This window comes from Oncorhynchus gorbuscha, linkage group LG03 (assembly GCF_021184085.1).
Source record: "Oncorhynchus gorbuscha isolate QuinsamMale2020 ecotype Even-year linkage group LG03, OgorEven_v1.0, whole genome shotgun sequence".
In the NCBI taxonomy this organism is placed as follows: Eukaryota; Metazoa; Chordata; class Actinopteri; order Salmoniformes; family Salmonidae; genus Oncorhynchus; species Oncorhynchus gorbuscha.
Genome location: NC_060175.1, coordinates 73,930,384 through 73,954,052, shown reverse-complemented (window position 1 = coordinate 73,954,052; position 23,669 = coordinate 73,930,384). Strand labels below are relative to the sequence as shown.

Genomic DNA, 23,669 nt, shown 5'->3' with positions numbered 1-23,669 from the left:
GGTTTAACTAACGGTGTATAAGTATCGAAGTAGAATTTTTAGGGGAATAGGATCCGCTTTTGCAACATTGATCATTCATTGCAAAGACTTACTCACAAATAATATTGTAAGAGTTGTAATACTAATATTACTTCCTAAATCCAGACAAACATTCTAAAAGGATCATGGGTAAATTTAAAGAGACAGCGCCTATAGGAAAAATAACAGTCGTCTTTAAACTAACATATTAAGTCAATTTCTCAACACATTTTTGATGATTGTTACTCAAGCAACAATCACCTAATTTGTTTTGATTCAAGTTAATTAATTATTCTGAGTATTATGATTAATTGATTATAATTAGAGTTTGTTCAAACCCCAATTGCAATGCTCCCATGCCTTGATCTTGTTTTCCATATGGAATTACACACTGCCCCTCATCCTCCCTCCCTTCTCCACATCTACTCTCTCCTATATCTGATCTTCCATCCTCCTCCTCTTGGGGGGTTATTGTAATAAAGCACGGGGTAACTTGATCCATGTTTCCCATCTGACGATCATAACAACTGTATTTTCTCCTGCCATTAACTCGGTCAGTAAAATTAATTAAAAGAGAAACTGGCCACTCCATTATACAGAGGATATTTAATATTTTCATAAATCTCTCTCTCTCTCACGCACACACACGCACACACGCACACACGCACACACGCACACACGCACACACGCACACACCACCACCACCACCACCACCACCACCAGTGGATGCTCCTCAGAGGAGGAAGAGGAGGATCATCATCCTCAGTGAATTTCAAACAGTGAATCTTTTAAAAAGTTATAATGGTTCTCACCCCCTTCCATAGACTTACACAGTAATTTTTACAACTTCTGGAGGATGTCCTCCAACCTATCAGAGATCTTGCAGCATGAACTGACATGTTGTCCACCCAATCAAAAGATCAGAGAATTAATCTAGAACTGAAAGCACACACTACAGCTAGTTAGCACTGCAGTGTATACAATGTGTTGAGTAGTTGACTCAGAGAAAGACAATAGTTGAACAGTTTTGAACAAGTGTATTTATTTAAAAATGAAGGAGAAGCAAGAGAGGGAGAGAAAGAGAGAGATATTTAGTTGTATTTTTTAAAACTTTCACTTAGCTAGCGAATGCTGCTAGCTAGTTTAGCCTACTCAAACACCCAGCTCAAACATAGAGGGATGCTATGTTAGCTAGCTGGCTATGGCTATCCAACACTGGATTTTTTCCAAGTCAAGGAAAGCTTTTGGTTTTATTAATTTATTGCCACCGGGGCCTGCTGGTGTAACTGCTAAACTGCTTGCTAACTGTACACTGTACTGCATGATTGTAGCAGGTTTACTAACGCATTAACTCTAGTAGCTATGTTGACTGATGTTAGCTAATATGGTGACAACTATGTAGACTGTGTGTAGTGGTTATGATATGAAGGTTTGACTTGGAAAGGTTTTTTCGCCTGGTCACAGATAGCTGAAGTGTTGTGCACTGAAGCAAAGGGAAAAGGTGAGTGGAGGAGTGCGTAGATGCGAGAAGGAATTAACTAGAGAAGTGATCATGCTGTTTGTATGTGGCTGCTATGAAAGTGAACTGTGTTTGTGTGTGATCAGGGGTGTATTCAGACAGGCCAAGGCAAACTTTTTTATTGACATAGTTGGTGAAGGAAAGGGAAATTCTATATTCTATATTGATCTGGGAGAATCTAAAAAAGAGGGAAAGACCATAGTAACACCGCAAAAAGACTAGAAATCATGGTGAATGACAATTGTACACAGGATGCAGTCGAAATAGCAATAGCCTTCAATTACTACTTTATTGACTCTGTCAGGGTACTGACACAGAACCCCTCCACTGGTTTCTTGGGCTCAGTGCTAGTGAATGACACTCAACCTGTCCTCATCATAAGGGAGGTTTCTGAGTAAGAGGTGAACAAGATGATTAGCCCACTAAAGAACATTAAAGCCAAAGATGTGTTTGGGCTGGACTCTACTTTTCCTAAAAACTAGGGGGTGTTTCCAAGGGTATGGGGGGTGTTTCCAAGGGTATGGGGGTGTTTCCAAGGGTATGGGGGGTGCTTCCAAGGGTATGGGGGTGTTTCCAAGGGTATGGGGGGTGTTTCCAAGGGTATGGGGGGTGTTTCCAAGGGTATGCATGTCGGCCATAATAACAAGGGGAGGGGGGGTTACTGTTAACCATGAGGTTCTTATCACAAAATTGTCCAAGTTAAACTTTTCCCCCGATGCCTTGAGATGGATGAAATCATACCTTGAAGGCAGAACTCAGTGTCTCAGAGTGAGCAATGAGCTGTCGCCCACTCTTAGCTATGATGTGGGTGTGCCCCAAGGGTCAATACGGGGGACCCTCCTGTTCAGCATGTACATTAATGATCTGCCTTCTGTCTGTACTGGGTCTGAAGTTCAAATGTATGCAGATGATACAGTGATATATGTGCACGCAAAGAGCAAACAACAAGCTGCACAAGAACTCACTTCTGTAATAGTCCAGGTTACAAAGTGGCTCAGTGACTCATGTTTGCATCTCAATGTGAAAAAAACTGTCTGCATGTTCTTCACAAAGAGAGCAACTGATGCTACTGAGCAAGATGTATGTGTCAGGGGAGAAGCTCCAGGTGGTATCTGATTTTAAGTACCTTGGCATCGTACTTGATTCCAACCTCTCTTTTAAAAAGCAGGTGAAAAAGGTCAGTCAAATAACCAAATTCAACCTAGCTAATTTCCAATTTATACGAAATTGTTTGACTACAGAGGTAGCAAAACTGTACTTCAAATCTATGATACTCCCTCGCTTAACATACTGCTTGACTAGTTGGGCCTAAGCTTGCTGTACAGCATTAAAACCCATTCAGTCTGTCTACAAACATACTATCAAAGTGCTTGATAGGAAGCCCAATATCCATCATCACTGTTACATCCTCAGGAAGTATGAGCTCTTAAGTAGGAAAATGATTGTGCAATACACCGACACATGTTTTGTATTCAAGATCCTAAATGGCCTGGCTCCCCCTCCACTCAGTACTTTTGTTAAACAGAAAACCCAAACATATGGCAGCAGATCCACAAGGTCTGCCTTAATGAAAATCACCTTTAGTCAATCTGCTTTCTCTGTGAGAGCTTCACATGTTTGGAATACACTGCCATCAGACACACATACTGTAACTGCACCACCTATCACACTCTCACAAAAAAACATGAAGACATGGCTAAAGGCCAATCAGATTTGTGAACATAATCCCTAGTTGTGTATTGCCGCTTTCCATGTTGTCTGTAACTTGTGAGGTTTGGAAACATTTTGTTGCTTTTATATATTTTGTCTTGTTGCTTTTTGTGCTATGTTACTCTGTCTGCATGCTACGTCTTGCTTGTTCTATGTTGCTCTGCGTGTGCTCACTGCTCAATGATTGGCTGTATTGTTATTGTAATTGTTTTTAATAACCTGCCCAGGGACTGCGCTTGAAAATTAGCTGGCTGGCTAAAACCAGCACTTTTACTGAAACGTTAATTAATGTGCCATGTCCCTGTAAAAAAAATAAAAAATAAACTCAAACACAAACTCAAGTAAACGGAACGAAACGGGGATAAACATACCTGAATTCGTCCAATAGAATCCTCTCATTTGAAATTTTGGACTAATAATTACATCCTAGATCAGCTAGATCACGTGTCAAACTCATTCCACAGGGGGACGAGTGTCACAGATTTACGCTCCACCCTTGTACTTGATTGATGAATTAAGGTCACTAATTAGTCACTTAATTTGCAAATAAATTCATTAAAAATCCTACAATGTGATTTTCTGGATTTTTCTTTCTCATTTTGTCTGTCATAGTTGAAGTGTACCTATGATGACATAGCCAAATCTAAAATTCAAAATCAAATGGCAATGACCTCCAAATAAGGGGTGAAGTACTTTCCCTGACAAATCCTTCCTCTGTAGTTTTCCAGATTTCAGCTGTTTTGTGGCTTATCCAGTAGGGAACCAGGAGGATTGTTCCCCTTCTGTTTATGTTGATGCATCTCATCTTCCTAGATCTCTATCTCTCTTTCTCTCTCTCACACACACAATAATCACCTTATTATAGTTATGGGCATACTGTGAATAGCCTATGAAGCTAGCAGCTTGTGTGTTCCTTACATTGGCTGATATAGAAAACTTGTCAAATAAGATAGTAGAGGGATGGGATTAGGGACAGAGGAAGGATTTACTGTATTTCAGTGGACGACTGCTGCTGCTGCTGTATCAGACTGTTGTTCTGCCTCTGCCCGCCTCTGCTATCTTGAATTTCCACTGGTACTGTCATAGTGGAATGATTCATTTTTATCTTTGATACGAAACATAAGAGAACCCATCATTCCTACAAGTATTGGATAACTTGAGTCTTTTCTAATGTTTTGGACAAACAGATGAACTTATTGTAAATTATTATTGTCTGTGGTGGAAAATTGCTGTTATATTGTTTATCCAGTGTATCTAGCCATTTAACTAAAGCGTCATATAATGTACTAATGAGACTTGCTCCCTCTGCCAGAAAACGTCCCCTTTGTCTACGTGACTGACTCATGGTTCTGGATTTATAGCCAAATGCTGAACTAAGATGTGAGAGACGAGCAAGACAAATGGTTTCATTTGTCACTAACTGGTCTTTTGACCAATCAGATCTGATCTTTTGCCAATAATTGGTCAAAATATTGGGCTCCCTAACAGGCTTAAACATCAGTAGAAATCCAGAAGCACGGAACCAAGTCCACTAACTGCTCCATATTCAACTCGGAGCTCTTAAAAATCAAAGTCTGCAGCTGCTTATACTATAGACCTATTATTAGGTTTATAGTATGTACATTTTTATTTTCAAAAAGCTATTCTAAATAGGATTCTGAGACAGCTGGAGGTAAAGCACCATTTTTGAAACCTCTCGGATTAGTTACTGAGGAATTGATCTGTTGTTGGTGGAATAATGGTATGTACAGGGTTTAATGCATCTCTTGTTGTCATACTTCAGTCCTCCAGACAGGGATATAGGGCTCAGTACTGCGGAAGTTCAGTGTTATAGCTCAATTTAAATGTAAAGATAATTTTGAATTGAGCCCACATATGCAGCATTTACTGCATATGAAGGCATCTCTGCGAACACGGGAGCATTATCTTTACATTTCAATCACACTATAGCACTAAACATCCACAATATGGATTGAGTCGAGCCCATAATGTAAACCATCACTGTATGCTAAACAAATCAATGAGGTCAAATACTGGTTTTCACCTCATGACATATTTGATATCATGTCATAATATGACACATTATTATAAATTCTAGTTAGAGTTGTCTGTGAATTGCATCATATACCCATAGCACTGTACATGCACTTAGCTGTATTGGTGTGAATCAATAATGATGTGAAATGGTCAAGTCATTAGCTTTAATTCATGCCAACAAAAAAAAAACATAGCATCCACATAATTATTGTAACATTGATTTCAAATGTTGGATGACTGAAGAACAACGACAGTACAGAATAGCAGGGACATATTCGTTCATCCTCAATTGGACATGGCTAATTCATCCCCATTTGACATGATCAACACTCAAATCACAAAATATCTACTAATAATCATTAACAATATGTGAATTACCTTCAGTTTCATTAAGATTCTCAGACTTGTATTCTATCCCATAAGTGATTACTCTCATACTAACAGGGATAAACTATTCAAAAAATACAATCTGGTTTTTCTTTTTGTTCTGCACACATAATTTTGGCTGCATATTTTTTTTTCACCACAGAAAACAAATACTCCCATAAACAAATAATCCCATAAATAATGCTGGATAATTAATGTTGATGGCATTGATTTGTTTAAGCTGAGGGATAGCAGTGCAGGTTCAGCCCTTGGAATTGATATTTCAATAATATTAACGATTTAATATAGCATATTAAAGATCCACTCCAAGTGTTTTAACATTTCCTGTTGAAAACAATATCCCACATATGAACACAGTAATGTAGACACACGTAAGAGCCGAAAAATAGTGTTTTTCAGATACATGTGCAAACCTCATTAATAAGTAGGCCATTCAAGGAGTTGGTCTTATGGCGCCTTCTGATGTCATCGGCCTCCCCCCTTGCTTACGGAAACAATAGAGGAGCAATAGAGAACAAAAGAAGAAAGCCCCCCCCCCACTTGTACCATGTAATGAGGATATCTGGACCACCTATTGAGATGTGCCTTTGTTGAGTAAATCAGGTGATAAACGAAATGAATCGGAAACTGGAGTGCGACATTAAATATGATTACATTATTAATATTACAAATGTAGTAAAGTGACTGAAAACCTACCATGTTATCCGTCCACATACTTATCCATCCATATCCATAGCATCGGCAAAAAATATAGCTCCATTCACAACTAAAGTGCATGAGTGACATACAGTAAGTATTAATACAATATCCAATTCAGGGTTGGGTGTGAACCAACCGATCTGTGACAACATTATATCTAAGAAGCACATTGGAAATCACTGTAGTGGTACTTTGATATTTTACCTTTTTTTATGAGCTAGGGTTCAACATTGCACAATACAACAGGTAGAACAATTGGACACTGGTAAACTCTACCTCTGTAGTTAGTAATCTGCTGTTATTTTAGTAGGAATGTGAGTACTGAATGACCATTATTGAATGATCAATATGTATACACATTTGAGGTAACTAACAAAGTACATCATGGAATGCTAAAGCAACGTGGTATCAATTAGCTTACTAGTAAACAATGTCTATTTCGAGGCTAGTAACAAAGTAGCATTGGGAAATCATTCAAATTCATGCAAATGTTTTTGTTCTTGTACATCTATTTCTACATCTAAACTCATACAAGACATGTCAATGTATCGAAAGATGCACAGCAAAAGAAATACTTATGATAATGATATGGATTTCAATAACACAATAGTTATTGCAATATTTCAAAACACTTTCTCTCTAACGCATTATGTTTTTGGACTGATTTAATTGAACAGGCATAGTTAAGTCGTGCATAAGTTCATCTCAAATTATGACAATAACAGCAAACACACAGCATATTGTCTAGAAATAGTCATTAGTATGCTGCGGTAAACAAAGGAAGCAAAGCATATCAGTAGAAACAGTCAAATGTAAGAATAAAACACTTTCTCCTCCTCTTATTGTTTTGAATATCATGGTTTCAATGGGAACTTTACTTCACGTCAGTTGTTATTCATAATCCACCAAGACGCTGAAAAAAACAAATGAACAAAATAAATAGACTGGTCGTTTACATATGAGCATCATATTTCTAATCTATTGACAACAATATACTGTATGAACATCAAAAAACGGTATGCATTACCACATCCTCTCCAGTGGGTTTGAGTCTTTGTCCCTCTGAGCTCCCAGAGGCATTCCTTATCTCTCCTTTCACCCATCCCTACCTCATCCACTCCCAAAAATCCATCCCCCACATGACACTTACCTGGGAGGAGCATGGTGGCAACCATTTCAGGGTCCTCCAGTACGTCAATGATACAGCGCTGGAATGTCTTGCTGATGGGGGACTGCAGGTAACTGTAGGAGGAAGGGATGGAGCGCGGCTCAGAGGAGTCAATAGGTGGCCCTGGACTGTCAGTGCTTTGTCATACCATCAATAAGGCTTTGTAGAATGTATTTAAGTCCAACAGCATTGCAACATCCCATCTTAATCAAGGCATTTTGTAGGAAAACTGAATTTGGAAGAATTCTGAATGGCTATATCTGGGTGTAAATCCATTTTCATTCAGTCAATTAATTTGAAACTGTTGGGACTACACTCTTGGAAAAAAGGGTTTCTTCGGCTGTCCCCATAGTAGAACCCTTTTTGGTTCCAGGTAAAACCCTCTGTGGAAAGGGTTCTACATTGAACCCAGAACCAAAATGGTTCTTCCTAGAACCAAAAAGGGTTATTCAAAGGGTTCTTCTATGGGGACAGCCAAAATAAACCTTTTTTTCTATTTATGTACCTCATCCAGGAGAGACGGTCTTGCCAGAACTCGTACATGATGAAGCAGGATCTCTCTGGAAGAGTCTGGACAGACACACTGTGGGATAAGGAAGTCACAAGTATATTGCAAATGAAGTTGGCATTTTGATGACAAACATTTGTAGTTCCCTGTAGTAGTGCCATAGTTCCTTGTAGTAGGGTCTGTACTCTTCATCACAAAAGTCTGAACTATTGTCACCTATTTGACAGTATTGCAAAACAATAGTTATGATGGAAAAAAGTCCCTTTTTAGTATTGATATACAGCCAAAGTGTGTTCACAAAATCCAGAGTAGCTACAGGATTAGGGTGATTAGCCAGGAAAAGCGGCTACATTCACAATAGGTAAAATCCTAATTGACAACAATGGGCAATGTATTCAATGTAGAAGAGAGACCTACTGCAGATTGTTAGTCTGGCAGGCTGTGGCTTCTGTGTAGATCTTCAGAGCCTGCTGGAACTCCTCTGCGTCTTTGTCCTTCACAGACATCTGTCTCTGCACCAGCAGGATGTTCTGTTGAGAAGGAAAGAGGGGGAAATGGTTCAGGCCAGTGGCATCTGGGTTATGTTCATTGGGCACCAGACAGAAGAAAACCTGGTCTGGTCCAATAAGACACTCGTTCTCTGTTGCATGCTCTAATAAACACGATCCTCTACTACTGTAAGTATTAGAGGGACATGGGTAAGAGAAAAGCAGCCAACACCGGGGATCTGGAGGACCACAGTAGTGCATTGGTTTTGTCATTCTCATATTTTTTAAAGACAAATTAACAATGCTGTAGCAGAGAATTATATAGTTTGACAGATACAGTAGATGTATCACACCATGTTAAGTCATTGAAATCTAGGGTACACCTTTTGATAGACATTGAAACCTTACTTTTCCAAATCTAAAAGGAAGTGGTCATCCGAGTTGGACTCACCGAGTTATATGTTCCGGCTAAAGTGTCCTCTTTGAGTGGTTCCAGATGTGGACTCTGCAAATGGAGGCATAAATATTTCAGTCAGTCATGAAAAGAAATGCTGTAACAGAACGAGCCTGACCAAATCAAGCTCAAGTATGAACTTCTAGTAACAGTACGTCACAGAGCATTGCCTTTGATATGAAATGGATTGATATACTGTATGTATATTATATTTCCCTAAAGCGAGAAACAGACCCTAAGCAAACTGACAATGTGGAGCATAGCACAGTGTTGCAATGTCGTTTTTCGTCACAAAATGGGCGGCTCCTTTTAGTACAATGGGCAGCTCCTATGGCGCTTGCTACGCAGAATTTCTCTGCTCAAATATTGAAACGTAACATATCATTCATTACGCTACCGTGGGTACAGTGTTGTGTAGGCAATGAAGCTGAGCCAAACCTGCCTGGTTCCTTGATCTGAACTGTAGGCTATGTGTCAAATAAGCAGTCTCTTCTGCCTTGATAACCAAATATAATCTTGGAGTGTTTAAACAATAAACCAATCAATATTGTAGCCTTATTATAATCATCCCAAAAGGTATTTTGTTTCGAAGTAATAACTATGTGATTCTAGGCTATTTTTAAACGGTAAAAACAGCTGCTAGCCATGAGCAAAATTATGACATTCTATTTTTAACTGATATGGGAGCGAATACATAGAAGCAGCATGTCAAACTGGGATAATTATAGTATGTTACACCGGTAAGTATAAGAATACTTGCCAGGGCATATTATTTCATTATAAATCTGATTATTTCACATGGGGAAGATGTGGGAAGCTAAAAGGCTAGCATGCTTGATGTTTTTAGGCAGCTAGCTAGCAAGCTGCTAGTCGAGTTGCCTACAGCCAACTGGCAGGCATAAAACAAGGTAATGTCAAATAAACCTAAAATGTCATACATGCAGCATTTACTCAAATATGCAATTGATTATTTTAAATTAGGTAACAGTGGTGATGATGTTTTCAACATGATTCTTCGCTTTTACCACAAATGGAAAGATAACAAGAAAATCGCTGCTATATAGCCTTGTGATTGTTGCTATTCGGGGGTCTAGAAATGCATGGACCGCACAAGCGCAAAGACGCTTACTTGTACGGAGTGAAGCTTGTATCAGCCTTTAGCAGGTTGAATTGAGCTTTGAGAGCTTGGGAAATAAGATGAGAATTTGGCAGTTAGCACTTTAGCTGGTTGTCATTGTCTATCAAATATTAGTATTTCCCGATGTTGTGACTTAAGCTAATTGTCGACTAAGCATAAATGAGTCAGTGGGCACTGATCAGAGACGGTAGTGTTTGACTAGAGACTCACAACACATCATTAAGACTAAATGGAATGATCTATGTATAACAACTTAACCTCCGACTCATACTCCAGCTAACGACCGCTGAACCTTGCTAAAAATGTTTTCAGAATACTCAGAAATCTCAAGAGGAAAATTTCAAATAAAGAATGATTCAATGGTTTTTCTTTATTTTTACTATTTTCTACATTCTACAGTCTTGAAGGAGTTCCCACATATGCTGAGCACTTGTTGGCTGCTTTTCCTTCACTCTGCGGTCCAACTGTGGAGGCCAGATCAACTGATGCAGCACTCCATCACTCTCCTTCTATGTCAAATAGCCCTTACACGGCGTCCTGAATATTGTTCCTCATACTCCAGCTAACAAATAGTGAACTTCGTACCCCATACTCCAGCTAACAAATAGTGAGCTTAGTTCCCCATACCCAAGCTAAAAAATAGTGAACTTCCTTCCCCATACTCCAGCTCAGAAATAGTGAACTCCCTTCCCCATAATCCAGCTAACAAATAGTGAACTTTGTATCACATACTCCAGCTAACCACTGAACCTCATACCTCATTCTCCAGCTTGTCTATCAGCTGCTGCAGGCGGTTGACCTGGGAGCTCCAGTGGTGGTTGTCTGGCTCCACACTGACACCTTAACCAAGGAAACAGAATGTCAGATCACCACTACACACATGGCTTGTGTCATGAAGTGAAAAATAACTGATCCGGGGTGAATTTCCCCCAAAAATGAAGATAATCTTAACCAATAAGATCATTGTTTGTTCAATGCCTACCAATGCACTTAAGATGCTCTAAGTGCTGAAGGTGATCTTTATGTTTTCGGGGAACCTAACCTTTGGTCAATGTGGCAAACAATATAATCGTATAATTTCATATTTCAAAACGGCACTAAATATATTTTCCTAAATTGCCATAGGCCTATAGGTCATATGCGTAATTGCAATCAAAGACATGTTGCTACCTTTAAATTGAAACAGACCCTTAGAATGAGGCAAAACAAAGGTGTCAATGTGTACCTGTAGTGAGCATGCCAGAGTAAGGGTCTGTGGGGGAGAGACACAGGTTCTTTTGGATGCGACGGCCTGGGCGTTTGGCGATTTTCTGGAGGGAAAGATCCTCTGGCTTCTTTATCATCTTCCTGCAGTGGACACAATCATCATCAACGTCATCCTGATCAACAACAACATTATTATCATCATCAACAGCAGTATCATCCTTATCATTGTTACTAGCTAGGTTACTATCCAATTGGCAACAGATTTTCATGCGAATATTAACAAATCTACATAAAAACAATATGCACATTTTCCCGCCAGATATGTATTTCCATCATATTGACTTGGGTCGGATAAAAGGCTGTGTGTGATGACGTAGTGCACATAATAACTTTTGCAGTTAAATTCCCATGTACCAAATAAAAGATACAAGCTAAATGGGTTTCCAATGCATTTTCAACACTAATGATGGTTTTGTCACAACAACAGTTGCATTATATAGCGAATGTGCCCACTCTGGTCTTGGCACGTGCCAACCGCTCGCCGATACAGTGCGGGTATAGCCTACATGATGAGAATATTATGGACAAAAGAGAAAGATTATTTTTATTTGTCAAACAGCAGCCAAACGTTGATCATCACGTCACCAGAATAAGACCCTCAATATCTTATTGGAAAGGAGCATCAAGCTCCCTTTGAAGTTCATAATTGATTTAATCTGTAGCCTAAACTGCATGCTTTGTGTGGGAGGACCACACAACATATCAAATTGACTTTGAAATGATGGTTATTATATCAATATTTGCACATAAAAGCATTTACATTTTCATTTCTCACATAATTAGCTTTACAAACAAAATAAATCCTGGAGTTGCAAACTGCTTTACCAACTGAAATACAGTAGCAGTGCACAGTGAGAGAGTGATTAAGGGAGAACGCAGAGTATCATAGATAGTCGTTGCGGTGCTACTCTACCTGCCAGTGCAGCTCTGCTCATCCACGGCCTCCATAGCGCAGTCTAATGACGACTGCAGGGACTGCAGCTGGGTGTTGGTCTCTCGCAGAAGGAAACGTGTCACAAACTGTCCTAACACCGATGAGCCCTGGTACTCCTGTACAGGGAGGGGGTGAGGGGTGGAGGTAGAGTGGGAAGAAAGCTTCAATGAAACAAATCCTATTCAATGGTCATTTCAATGATTATTATTAATAATAATAAATATATACACATTCTTCCTTGCAGATTTTCTCAAGCTCTGTTGGATGTGTAGCATCACTGCACAGCTTTTTTCAGTTCTCTCAAGAAATGTTAGTTCAGGTTCAAGTCCGGGCTCTGGCTGGACCACTCAAGGATATTCAAAGATTTGTCCCGAAGCCACTTCTGCGTTGCTTAGGGTCGTTGTCCTGTTGGGAGGTTAACCTTCGCCCCAGTCTTAGGTCCTGAGTGCTCTGGAGCAGGTTTTCATCAAGGATCTCTTTGTACTTTACTCCATTCATCTTTCCCTCAATCCTGACTAGCCTCCCAGTCACTGTTGCTGAAAAACATCCCCACTGTATGATCCTGCTACCACCATGCTTCACCTTAGGGATGATGCCAGGTTTCCTCCAGATGTGACGCTTGCCATTCAGGCCAGAGTTCAATCTTGGTTTCATCAGACCAGAGAATCTTGTTTCTCATGGTGTGAGAGTCGTTTAGGTGGCTTTTAGCAAACTCCAAGTGGGTTGTCATGTGCCTTTTGCTAAGGAGTAGCTTCTGTCTGGCCACTCTACCATAAAGGCCTGATTGGTGGAGTGCTGCAGATATGGGTGTCCTTCTGGAAGGTTCTCCCATCAGTACAGAGGAACTCTGGAGCTCTTTCGGAGTGACCATCGGTTCTTGGTCACCTCCCTGACGAAGGCCCTTCTACCCCGATTGCTCAGTGGCCAGCTCTAGGAAAATCTTGAGAAGCAACCCCACACATGAATGGTCTCAGGATGCTTTACTGTTGGCATGACACAGGACTGATGGTAGCGCTCACCTTGTCTTCTCCGGACACGCTTTTTTCCAGATGCCTCAAACAATTGGAAAGGGGATTCATTAGAGAAAATGACTTTACTCCAGTCCTCAGCAGTCCAATCCCTGTACCTTTTGCAGAATATCAGTCTGTCCCTGATGTTTTTCCTGGAGAGAAGTAGCTTCTTTGCTGCCCTTCTTGACACTAGACCACCCTCCAAAAGTCTTCGCCTAACTGTGTTTGAAAATGCAGTCACAACTGCCTGCTGCCATTCCTGAGCAAGCTCTGTACTGGTGCTGCCCCGATCCCGCAGCTGAATCAACTTTAGGAGACGGTCCTGGCGCTTGCTGGACTTTCTTGGGTGCCCTGAAGCCTTCTTCACAACAATTGAACCGCTCTCCTTGAAGTTCTTGATGATCCGATAAATGGTTGTTTTAGGTGCAATCTTACTGGCAGCAATATCCTTGCCCGTGAAGCCCTTTTTGTGCAAAACAATGATGATGGAACGTGTTTCCTTGCAAGTAACCATGATTGACAGAGGAAGAACAATGATTCCAAGCACCACCCTCCTTTTGAAGCTGTTAGTCTGTTATTCGAACTCAATCAGCATGACAGAGTGATCTCCAGCTTTGTCCTCGTCAACACTCACACCTGTGTTAACGAGAGAATCACTGACATGATGTCAGATTGGCCTTTTGTGGCAGGGCTGAAATGCAGTGGAAATGTTTTTTGGGGGGATTCAGAACATTTTCATGGCAAAAAGGAACTTTGCAATTAATTGCAATTCATCTGATCACTCTTCATAACATTCTGAAGTATATGCAAAAGTCCATCATACAAACTGAGGCAGCAGACTTAATTAATATTTGTGTCATTGACTGTACAGTTGGCCTTGACTGTACAGTTGAGGTCGGAAGTTTACATACACTTAGTTTGGAGTCATTAAAACTCTTTTTTTCAACCACTCCACAAATTTCTTGTTAGTTGGCAAGTCGGTTAGGACATCTACTTTGTGCAATGACACAAGTACTTTTTCCAATAATTGTTTACAGACAGATTATTTCACTTATAATTCACTGTATCACAATTCCAGTAGGTCAGAAGTTTACACTAAGTTGACTGTGTCTTTAAACAGCTTGGAAAATTCCAGGAAATGATGTCATGGCTTCAGAAGCTTCTGTTAGGCTAATTGACATCATTCGAGTCATTTGGAGGTGTACCTGTGGATGTATTTCAAGGTCTACCTTCAAACTTAATGCTTCTTTGCTTGACATTCTTGGAAAATCAAAATAAATCAGCCAAGACGTCAGAATAAAAATTGTAGACCTCCACAAGTCTGGTACACCCTTAGGAGCAATTTCCAAATGCCTGAAGGTACCACGTTCATCTGTACAAACAATAGTACGCAAATATAAACACCATGGGACCATGCAACCGTGCAAATCAATCCCAGAACAACAGCAAAGGACCCTGTGAAGATGCTGGAGGAAACAGGTACAAAAGTATCTATATCCACAGTAAAACGAGTACTATATTGACATAACCTGAAAGGTCGCTCAGCAAGGAAGAAGCCACTGCTCCAAAACCGCCATAAAACAAAGCCAGACTACAGGTTGCAACTGCACATGGGGACAAAGATCATACTTTTTGGAGAAATGTCCTCTGGTTTGATGAAACAAAAATATAATTGTTTGGCCATAATGACCATCGTTATGTTTGGATGAAAAAGGGGAGGCTTGCAAGCCAAAGAACGCCATCCCCACAGTGAATCCCAACCGCTCCAGCAGGAAAAAATCAAGTCTGACAAAGTGGAAATTGCAAACTTTGCAAGCCTTTTTAAACCTTGTTTGCATTCACTTCTGACAGCACTATCTGACAGCACTATCTGGAAATCTACTATCGGCACTTAATCGAATCCCGGGCCTGTGTCGTTTTTGAGGAATTTCACACACCAAAAATGAGCTAAATTGATCTTAAATGTGCTTAATGTGAAAATGTTACAGGGTGCCAGGTGTCATGTGTAACGGTGTGTGACAAGTAACATCGTAAAACTATTTTTCATTATACTTTTATGTTTTTTATCACTTCACTAGCTGAGAAAGCCTGCTGTGTTCTCACCGATCTCTGTATGATTCTATTGGTTTTATTTTTGTAGGTACTGAAAATGCCCCATGGCGCTATGAAATGGAGTTATCGAAATTGAGTGTGCAGTGCCTTGAAGGTGTGCTAAAATTGCAACCTATGGAAACATTGTTTTGTATCTCTTCCTTCCCTATTATGAAACCATTCAGTTGTACAATTGACTAGGTATCCCCCTTTCCCATTCCTTTCCAATGTTTTCTTTCTCCCTCCCAGCATCCTGTATAATTCAGGAGTAAGGAAGAATTTGAAATGTTTTACTAAATCTCTCTTTCTCTCGGAGTTGCAGATTTTCTGTTGAAAATGGGTGATTTATTATTTTTTATATTTTTATGTCAGCTGTCACGCCTTGGTCATTGTATCTTGTGTTTTTGTTATATGTTTGGGTAGGCCAGGGTGTGACATGGGTTTATATGTTGTATTTCGTATTGGGGTTTGTATTAATTAGGAGTGTGTATTAGTAGGGGTGTGTCTAGTTAGGCTTGGCTGCCTGAGGCGATTCCTAATTGGAGTCAGCTGATTCTAGTTGTCTCGGATTGGGAACCGTATTTAGGTAGCTTGAGTGCGCATTGTATTTCGTGGGCGATTATACCTGTCTTTGTGTTAGTCACCAGATAGGCTGTATTAGTTTCATTCGTTTGTTGTTTTCTTCTTCCGTTATTTCATGTACCGTATTAGCTTCATTAAAAGTCATGAGTAACCTACACGCTGCATTTCGGTCTGACTTTCTACAAACAACAGACAATCAGCACTGCACTGAAAGAAAGAAAATAATTCTACAGTATTCAGTTGTAACTCCTCATGGATAAAATACATGCTGCTCTTTCTATAAAATCAATAAAATGCATTCTGTGTCTCCTAATAGGATGGCTGATATACTGTAAGACCAGTTTTGCCTTTTAGATCATACTGAATACGATTGTATGGATTTGTATTAATTAGGAGTGTGTATTAGTAGGGGTGTGTCTAGTTAGGCTTGGCTGCCTGAGGCGATTCCTAATTGGAGTCAGCTGATTCTAGTTGTCTCGGATTGGGAACCGTATTTAGGTAGCTTGAGTGCGCATTGTATTTCGTGGGCGATTGTACCTGTCTTTGTGTTAGTCACCAGATAGGCTGTATTAGTTTCATTCGTTTGTTGTTTTCTTCTTCCGTTATTTCATGTACCGTATTAGCTTCATTAAAAGTCATGAGTAACCTACACGCTGCATTTCGGTCTGACTTTCTACAAACAACAGACAATCAGCACTGCACTGAAAGAAAGAAAATAATTCTACAGTATTCAGTTGTAACTCCTCATGGATAAAATACATGCTGCTCTTTCTATAAAATCAATAAAATGCATTCTGTGTCTCCTAATAGGATGGCTGATATACTGTAAGACCAGTTTTGCCTTTTAGATCATACTGAATATGATTGTATGGATCGGCGGGACCTGATAAATCAGCATTTCTACTCTGAGAATATGGGACCAGCGCTGTGGAAAGCATTTGATTGAATTTTATCAACACCATGGCTGTAGAGACACACTTTAGTGTTCACCCCCACTTTAGTGTTCCAAGAAGAAACATATTAACTAGTACTGATGTATAAAGAGGAGTGTTGATAGGGTTTGTCCTGAAGTCAGTCAAGCTAGGACTGGGGGAGGGCAAGGTTGATCCCAGTATAGCCCTCAAGGCAATAACTTCTCCTTGCAGTGAATCAAAACAGACATTGGGCAGAATAATGACGGAATGGAAAAGGCAAAGGAGGACTGTGTGAGAGAGGGGGGGATAGGGAGGGGGGAGAAAGAAATAGCTACATAGAGAGAAAGAGGGATAGATGGGGAAAGGTAGGGGTAGGGAGGGTGAAAGAGGGGAGAGAGAGATAGTGAGGGGTGGAGGGAGAAAGAGGTAGATAGGGAGAGAAAGAAAGACGATAACCAGCTATGTAGCTCTGGTGCTGCTCTATCTCTAGAGTATGTTTGACGTCAGACAGTAGGAGTGCTGGGGGGGTTCATGTCAGCATTGGTTATTGTCACGTCATTCTCCGTTCACAGATGAGATCACAATCTTTATCTGGTGTGTGTGTGTGTGTGTGTGTGTGTGTGTGTGTGTGTGTGTGTGTGTGTGTGTGTGTGTGTGTGTGTGTGTGTGTGTGTGTGTGTGTGTGTGTGTGTGTGTGTGTGTGTGTGTGTGTGTGTGTGTGTGTGTGCGCACATGCGTGCATGTTGTTACCATGGTCACATCCCTCAAACCCATTACATAGCCCAAATACAGTGCATTCAGAAAGTATTCAGACTTCTTCCCTTTTTCCAGATTTTGTTACTTTACAGCCTTATTCTAAAATGGATTAAATCAAACATTTCCCTCATCAATCTACACACAATATCCCATAATGACAAAGCAAAAACAGGTTTTTAGAAATGTTTGCAAATGTATTATGAATAAAAATATATAAATATTACATTAACATAAATATTCAGACCCTTTAATCAGCTTCGTTGAAGCACCTTTGGAAAAAAATGTAAATCAGTATTTTACTCAGTACTTTGTGGAAGCACTTTTGGAAAAAATAAAAACAGAAATATCACATTTCCCTAAGTTTTCAGACCCTTTACTCAGTACTTTGTTGAAGCACTTTTCTACAATTGTATTGTAGTCGACGTGTGGTAAATTCAATTGATTGGACTTGGTTTGGAAAGGCACACACCTATATATACTGGTCAGTTGATAGTGCATGTCAAAGCCAAAACCAAGTGGTGAGGTCGAATGAATTGTCCCTAGAGCTCCGAGACAGTGTGCCAAAAAATGTCTGCATCATTGAAGGTTTCCAAGACAGTTCCTAGAGCTGTCCGCCAGGCCAAACTGAGCAATCGGGGGAGAGTTCCTTTATGGAGATGGGAGAACATTCTAGAAGGACAACCATCTCTGCAGCACTCCACCAATCAGGCCTTTATGGTAGAGTGGCCAGATGGAAGCCACCCCTCAGTAAAAGGTACATGACAGCCCGATTGGAGTTTGCCAGAAGGCACCTCAAGATTCTCTAGTCTGATGAAACCAAGATTGAACTCTTTGACCTGAATTCCAAGCGTCACATCTGGAGGAAACCTGCCACCATCCCTATGGTGAAGCATGGTGGTGGCAGCATCATGCTGTGAGGATGTTTTTCAGTGGCAGAGACTGGGAGACTAGTCAGGATCGATGGAAAGATGAACGGAGCAAAGTACTGAGAGATCCTTGATTTAAACCTGCTTGATACTTGATTAAAACTTACCCCAGAGTGAAGGTTCACCTTCCAACAGGACAATGACCCTAAGCACACAGCCAAGGCAACGCAGGAGTGGCTTCCAGACAAGTCTCTGAATGTCCTTGAGTGGCCCAGCCAGAGCCCGGACTTGAACCTGATCTAATATCTCTGGATAGACCTGAAAATAGCTGTACACGATGCTCCACATCCAACCTGACAGAGCTTGAGAGGATCTGAATGGGAGAAATCCCCCAAATATATGTGTGCCAAGCTTGTAATGTCATACCCAAGAAGAATTGAGGCTTTGCTTTGTCATTATGGGGTATTGTGTGTAGATTGATGAGGGGGGGGGGAATAATATACTGTAATACTTTTTAAAAAACAATTTTTTTAAAGTCTGTAACATAACAAAATGTGGAAAATGTCAAGGGGACTGAATACTTTCCGAATGCACTGTATATACTGCTGTCCCTTAACCCAGGGTTTCCCAAACTCTGTCCTGGGGTCCCCCCTGGGTGAACGTTTTGTTTTTTGCCCTTGAACTACACAGCTGATTCGAATAACCAACTCATCATCAAGCTTTGATTATTTGAATCAGCTGTGTAGTGTTAGGGGGAAAAAAACTAACTGTGCACCCATGGGGGGACTGAGTTTGGGAAATAATGCCTTAACCCACCCATACACACTGCTGTGTCACTATAGCAATACTGACACAAATGGCACAAAGTGTGGATGGGGAGACACAGCATATTGTACCATGGACCAATCAATAATGTACATCTGCATCCGTTCACACAAGTTGCCTTAATCTTTTCACAGCACAATCCGCTTATCATTTTTGAAATTGAAGAACGATAAAGCTTAGCCTGATCCCGATGTCAAGAATTAGATGAGACTGATGAAGTGTACGCAGTGGTATCGATTAAGTCTTCTCGGGGGTTCTTTGATGTTGATCTGAACGCAGTGCTTATTAGAGCAATCATTTCACTAAGCTCACCCAGGGCTCCAGGCTGCCTCCGTATGAGCTCTGAGCAGAAATCCTATATAGATCGCACCAAATTAACACCGTTCTGCTTCATGTCTTCAAAAATATGATTACAAATTCTCTTTTTAGTTTGTTTCTTGATAACCAAGCATGATTCTTTGTAGTGATGTCTAGTTTTGGGAAGCAATGCCCAGTTAACCCGGGAGGCTGGTGAGGGGAGGACGGCTCATAATAATGGCTGGAATGGAGTGGAATGGAAATGGAAACCATGTGTTTGATGTGTTTGATACCATTCCATTTGTTCTGTTCCAGTTATTACTCTGAGCCCATCCTCCCCAATTAAGTTGTCACCAGCCACCTTTGCCCGGACAGAGAAGGCAGCCATGGTTTTATATGCTTTACTTCATGCTTGGACCCTGATAGTAGTTTAAACTCTTGAAATACTAACTAAAGGGTGTGACCCAAGATAGGCCAGAAATTACCAACCAGAAGTTCTTTGCTGGGTTTGGAGGAGTTCTTTAAGAACTTCCGAATTTACAGCACCTGTCCAACTAGAGATATGTTGGTCCTCATACAGACACCACAGTTCACAACAAAAATATCTACACCACCATGGTTGAAGCTCAAGTGTTATGGAAGGGTCCCTGCAGGTTACAGCCCGTTGTTTTCAAATGCAGCATCAGTGTGAAAGAGGAAGAGGCCTCAGTTGTGCAGATCCACTTTCCATACTGTCATACCACTGTCACAGCTGAGAAATCTGAGACGCTTCAAAAGGTAACAAAAGCCTATGCAAACTCCTACTGGGGAAAGGGGTGGTTAGATCTTTTCTAAATGTCATAAGCGGATAAAGGCGGATCAACTGGCTATTATCTTGCTGCTCACTTAATATTCTCAGTCGACATCAACAATATGTTGCTTGACACATATGTAATGGCGAACAGTAACAACAGCGAAATGTAATGGAAAGAGATGGTCAAGTAAGTTTCTTTTACCAAATGAGTTCTGCAGTTAAGAATCCCAGACAGTTGATTGTAATGTTAAAGAGATAATTCAGCAATATTAGCGTTTATTGGCAGTGGCTAGTTTTAACAAAAGCAAAGTGTGGATCTCAGTCACACTTTGTGCAGAGACTATTTTCGAGGTAAGGAAACACATATCTAAATATGTCATTTCACTGACATGCTGTACTGTATTGGCCACAAACCTCTTTAGTTTTGTCCATGGCCTTCAGGATGGCGACGTTCAGCTTCTCCAGAGCAGAAAGGACGTTCAGATATTCCCCCAGGTGTGGAGAGAAGTATTCTGGGGGTGGATATACAAAGAGCTGTCAGGTACAATATTGAATATACATAGCCTTGGTAATTTAAAATCCTGTAAAAGACGGGATTAGATTATGGTAAAGGCCCTGAGAGAGCATTTTGACAGCAAACAGTCAATAAAAACAGAGAAGAGTCAGAGAGAAATACCTGAGAGTTTGTCTGTGTCGAGGTTGCTGAGAGGTATGAAAATTGGCAGAGGAAGAAGACGACAAAAACATTAATGGAATCAGGGAAGACCAGAAATCTCATCAAACCACTTGAACCTTTTACTGTAGTGGGCTAAATCAGGATCACACAAGGTATTTCTTGGTAGTCTAAAACAAATATACTTTGAAACAAAAGTATACCCTTCACACACATGGTTATGGGCGTAAACAAAGAAGACACCTTATACCATGCCAGATATAGAGTTGACATGAATTCCATTTTGAGATTGGATCCCAATATTACATCTTGTATAGATCACAGAAGAATGAGATATAACAAAACCGTTTGACATAGAAACACCGGATTTTCTGCGTGTTTTTTAAAATGTATGTTTATCACTTACTACAAATACACACTGGGTAAAAACGGGCTCAATCAACATTGTTTCCACGTCATTTTAACAAAATAATTAAATGTGGCGACATTGAGTCAACGTGGAAAACTGATTGGATTTGCAAAAAGTCCTCAACTTTGAACCTAAATCCAATGACAGGTCGACATTTTTCTGTGCCCAGTGGGTACAGATTCTAAGCTCCCTTGATGAAATATTGACACATCCTCATTGAAGTGTAAACGTCCCACCTGTGTGGCAGTTACGTCCAGCCTGTGTGGTAGTTACGTCCAGCCTGTGTGGTAGTTACGTCCCGCCTGTGTGGCAGTTACGTCCAGCCTGTGTGGCAGTTACGTCCCGCCTGTGTGGTAGTTACGTCCCGCCTGTGTGGCAGTTACGTCCAGCCTGTGTGGTAGTTACGTCCCGCCTGTGTGGCAGTTACGTCCAGCCTGTGTGGCAGTTACGTCCCGCCTGTGTGGTAGTTACGTCCCGCCTGTGTGGTAGTTACGTCCCGCCTGTGTGGTAGTTACGTCCCGCCTGTGTGGTAGTTACGTCCCGACGCCTGTGTTGCAGTGACTGAATAGGATTCCCAGAGGCAAATAAGACGCACTCACTCAGTCTGCTGCCTGTCAATTGAGTTGAACAGCTCCTGCATCTGCTCTGAGGTGAGGATACCGTCGGCAAAGTACGACTGGAACTCCTCCAGGGATAGCTTGCCATCGTCTGAGAGAGGGAAACCAGGGACATGTTAACTACCTACTGAAACAGAGAAGACGATAAAGGAGTATTCATGACTCAGTTTGTTCAAGACTCAAGTTACAGGAACTAAATAACTGTGTTGGGTTCTGAGAATAGGAAATACACTTATTCATGTCACTGAGGGAGAGAGGGTAACGTATAACGTTTACATTATGTCAGGATATGTTATTGTTAGCCATCAGGGATCCTATGGGAGGGATCCTCTGGGAGGAGAAGAGACACAGCCTTGTGTTGAGTGCAGGGAAGCGATCACATGTGGCAGGCAATGATAAGGGGAGAGAGCCATGGATTAGTGATGGAGGGGGGTCGAGATCAGGTCAGGTCATGTTAAGGAAGAAATAAACGTTTATGGCCCGTATCATTTAGTGTCCTGCCTAGCCGTGAAGAACAATGTTTGTACAGATGTGTAGGAGGAAGGGTTAAATATCAGTGCTTGTGTGAAATGTTGTCTAATGCAGCTGTATTGATCCTCTGGGAAAATAAACTTGGTGAAGCTTTCATAGTGTCCGTAGAGTTTATTTTCTCTGAGAATTAGTACCTAACACTGTCTCAGTGAGTCGAGTGCACTATATAAATTAAGTACAGGAATATCTTTCTTCACGCCTGGCTTTCTCAATTAAGTGATAATGCCCAAGAAGCTGGTGTTTGGAGGATATATTTGCATGGGTATTTGTCTCGGGCCAACAAACTGTACCAATATATCCGACAAACACCAGCTTTGAGGGGATTATCACTTAATTGAGATAATGCCAGGCGTGAATAAAGAGCATTATCACTTTTATACAATGGGTTATGAACATATTCAAATAATGATTGACATATTTTCTTTAAAAACTTTATTTTGATGAAATTATTCATGCTATTTCAACCTTGCTCGAAATATAGTCCCGACACAAATCTAGGGTTGCTACCCAAGCCAGCTGGTCGTTACGTATTTTTATTCTAAATCTATGGACACGACCCAGTCGTACATTCTAAGTGTTCCGTTGCCATGATGGCTGGCAACGTTATTATCCCTTGCTTGCTAGCTAGCCAACTTTGACTAATACAGTCATGTCAAACAGTGAAGCCAGAATAACAGCAAAGTAGCTGCATTTGCATTTGTTTAAGCTGTTTTCTTGTGATTTCTTTTTAGGATACATCCATAAAAATGAGCTCATGAGCGAATTTCGCCTGGCATAGAACATTTGTTCTCTCGCCAAGCAACTGTTCAGAGAGCCAACAACACAGCTAACACAATCACTTCAAACTGAAGCTGGAATGACAGCAAACTTGCTGCATTTCGTTTTTTTATATTGACATTTCTTTGTAAATCAATACAAATGATGCTGATTCATGAGTTCATTACCATAAGACAGCTGGAGTTCAAATTTGAATATTGAA

At 40.7% G+C, this 23,669-nt stretch overlaps 1 protein-coding gene across 1 annotated transcript in view; it reads right to left on the bottom strand.

Annotated features, from left to right (window-relative positions):
- Positions 1-5,434: 5,434 nt before the first annotated feature.
- LOC124021814 (N-terminal EF-hand calcium-binding protein 1-like) overlaps positions 5,435-23,669 on the bottom strand; it is a 39,472-nt gene continuing 21,237 nt past the window's right edge. The window contains exons 3-13 of the mRNA XM_046336942.1: positions 22,142-22,250; positions 21,137-21,162; positions 20,875-20,972; positions 12,306-12,442; positions 11,352-11,473; positions 10,884-10,966; positions 8,986-9,039; positions 8,464-8,576; positions 8,044-8,121; positions 7,521-7,612; positions 5,435-7,283 (exon numbers count right to left, since the gene is read on the bottom strand). Of these exons, the coding sequence (XP_046192898.1) occupies positions 7,255-7,283; positions 7,521-7,612; positions 8,044-8,121; positions 8,464-8,576; positions 8,986-9,039; positions 10,884-10,966; positions 11,352-11,473; positions 12,306-12,442; positions 20,875-20,972; positions 21,137-21,162; positions 22,142-22,250 (941 nt within the window). The 3' untranslated portion in view covers positions 5,435-7,254. The remainder of the gene's footprint in view (positions 7,284-7,520; positions 7,613-8,043; positions 8,122-8,463; positions 8,577-8,985; positions 9,040-10,883; positions 10,967-11,351; positions 11,474-12,305; positions 12,443-20,874; positions 20,973-21,136; positions 21,163-22,141; positions 22,251-23,669) is intronic.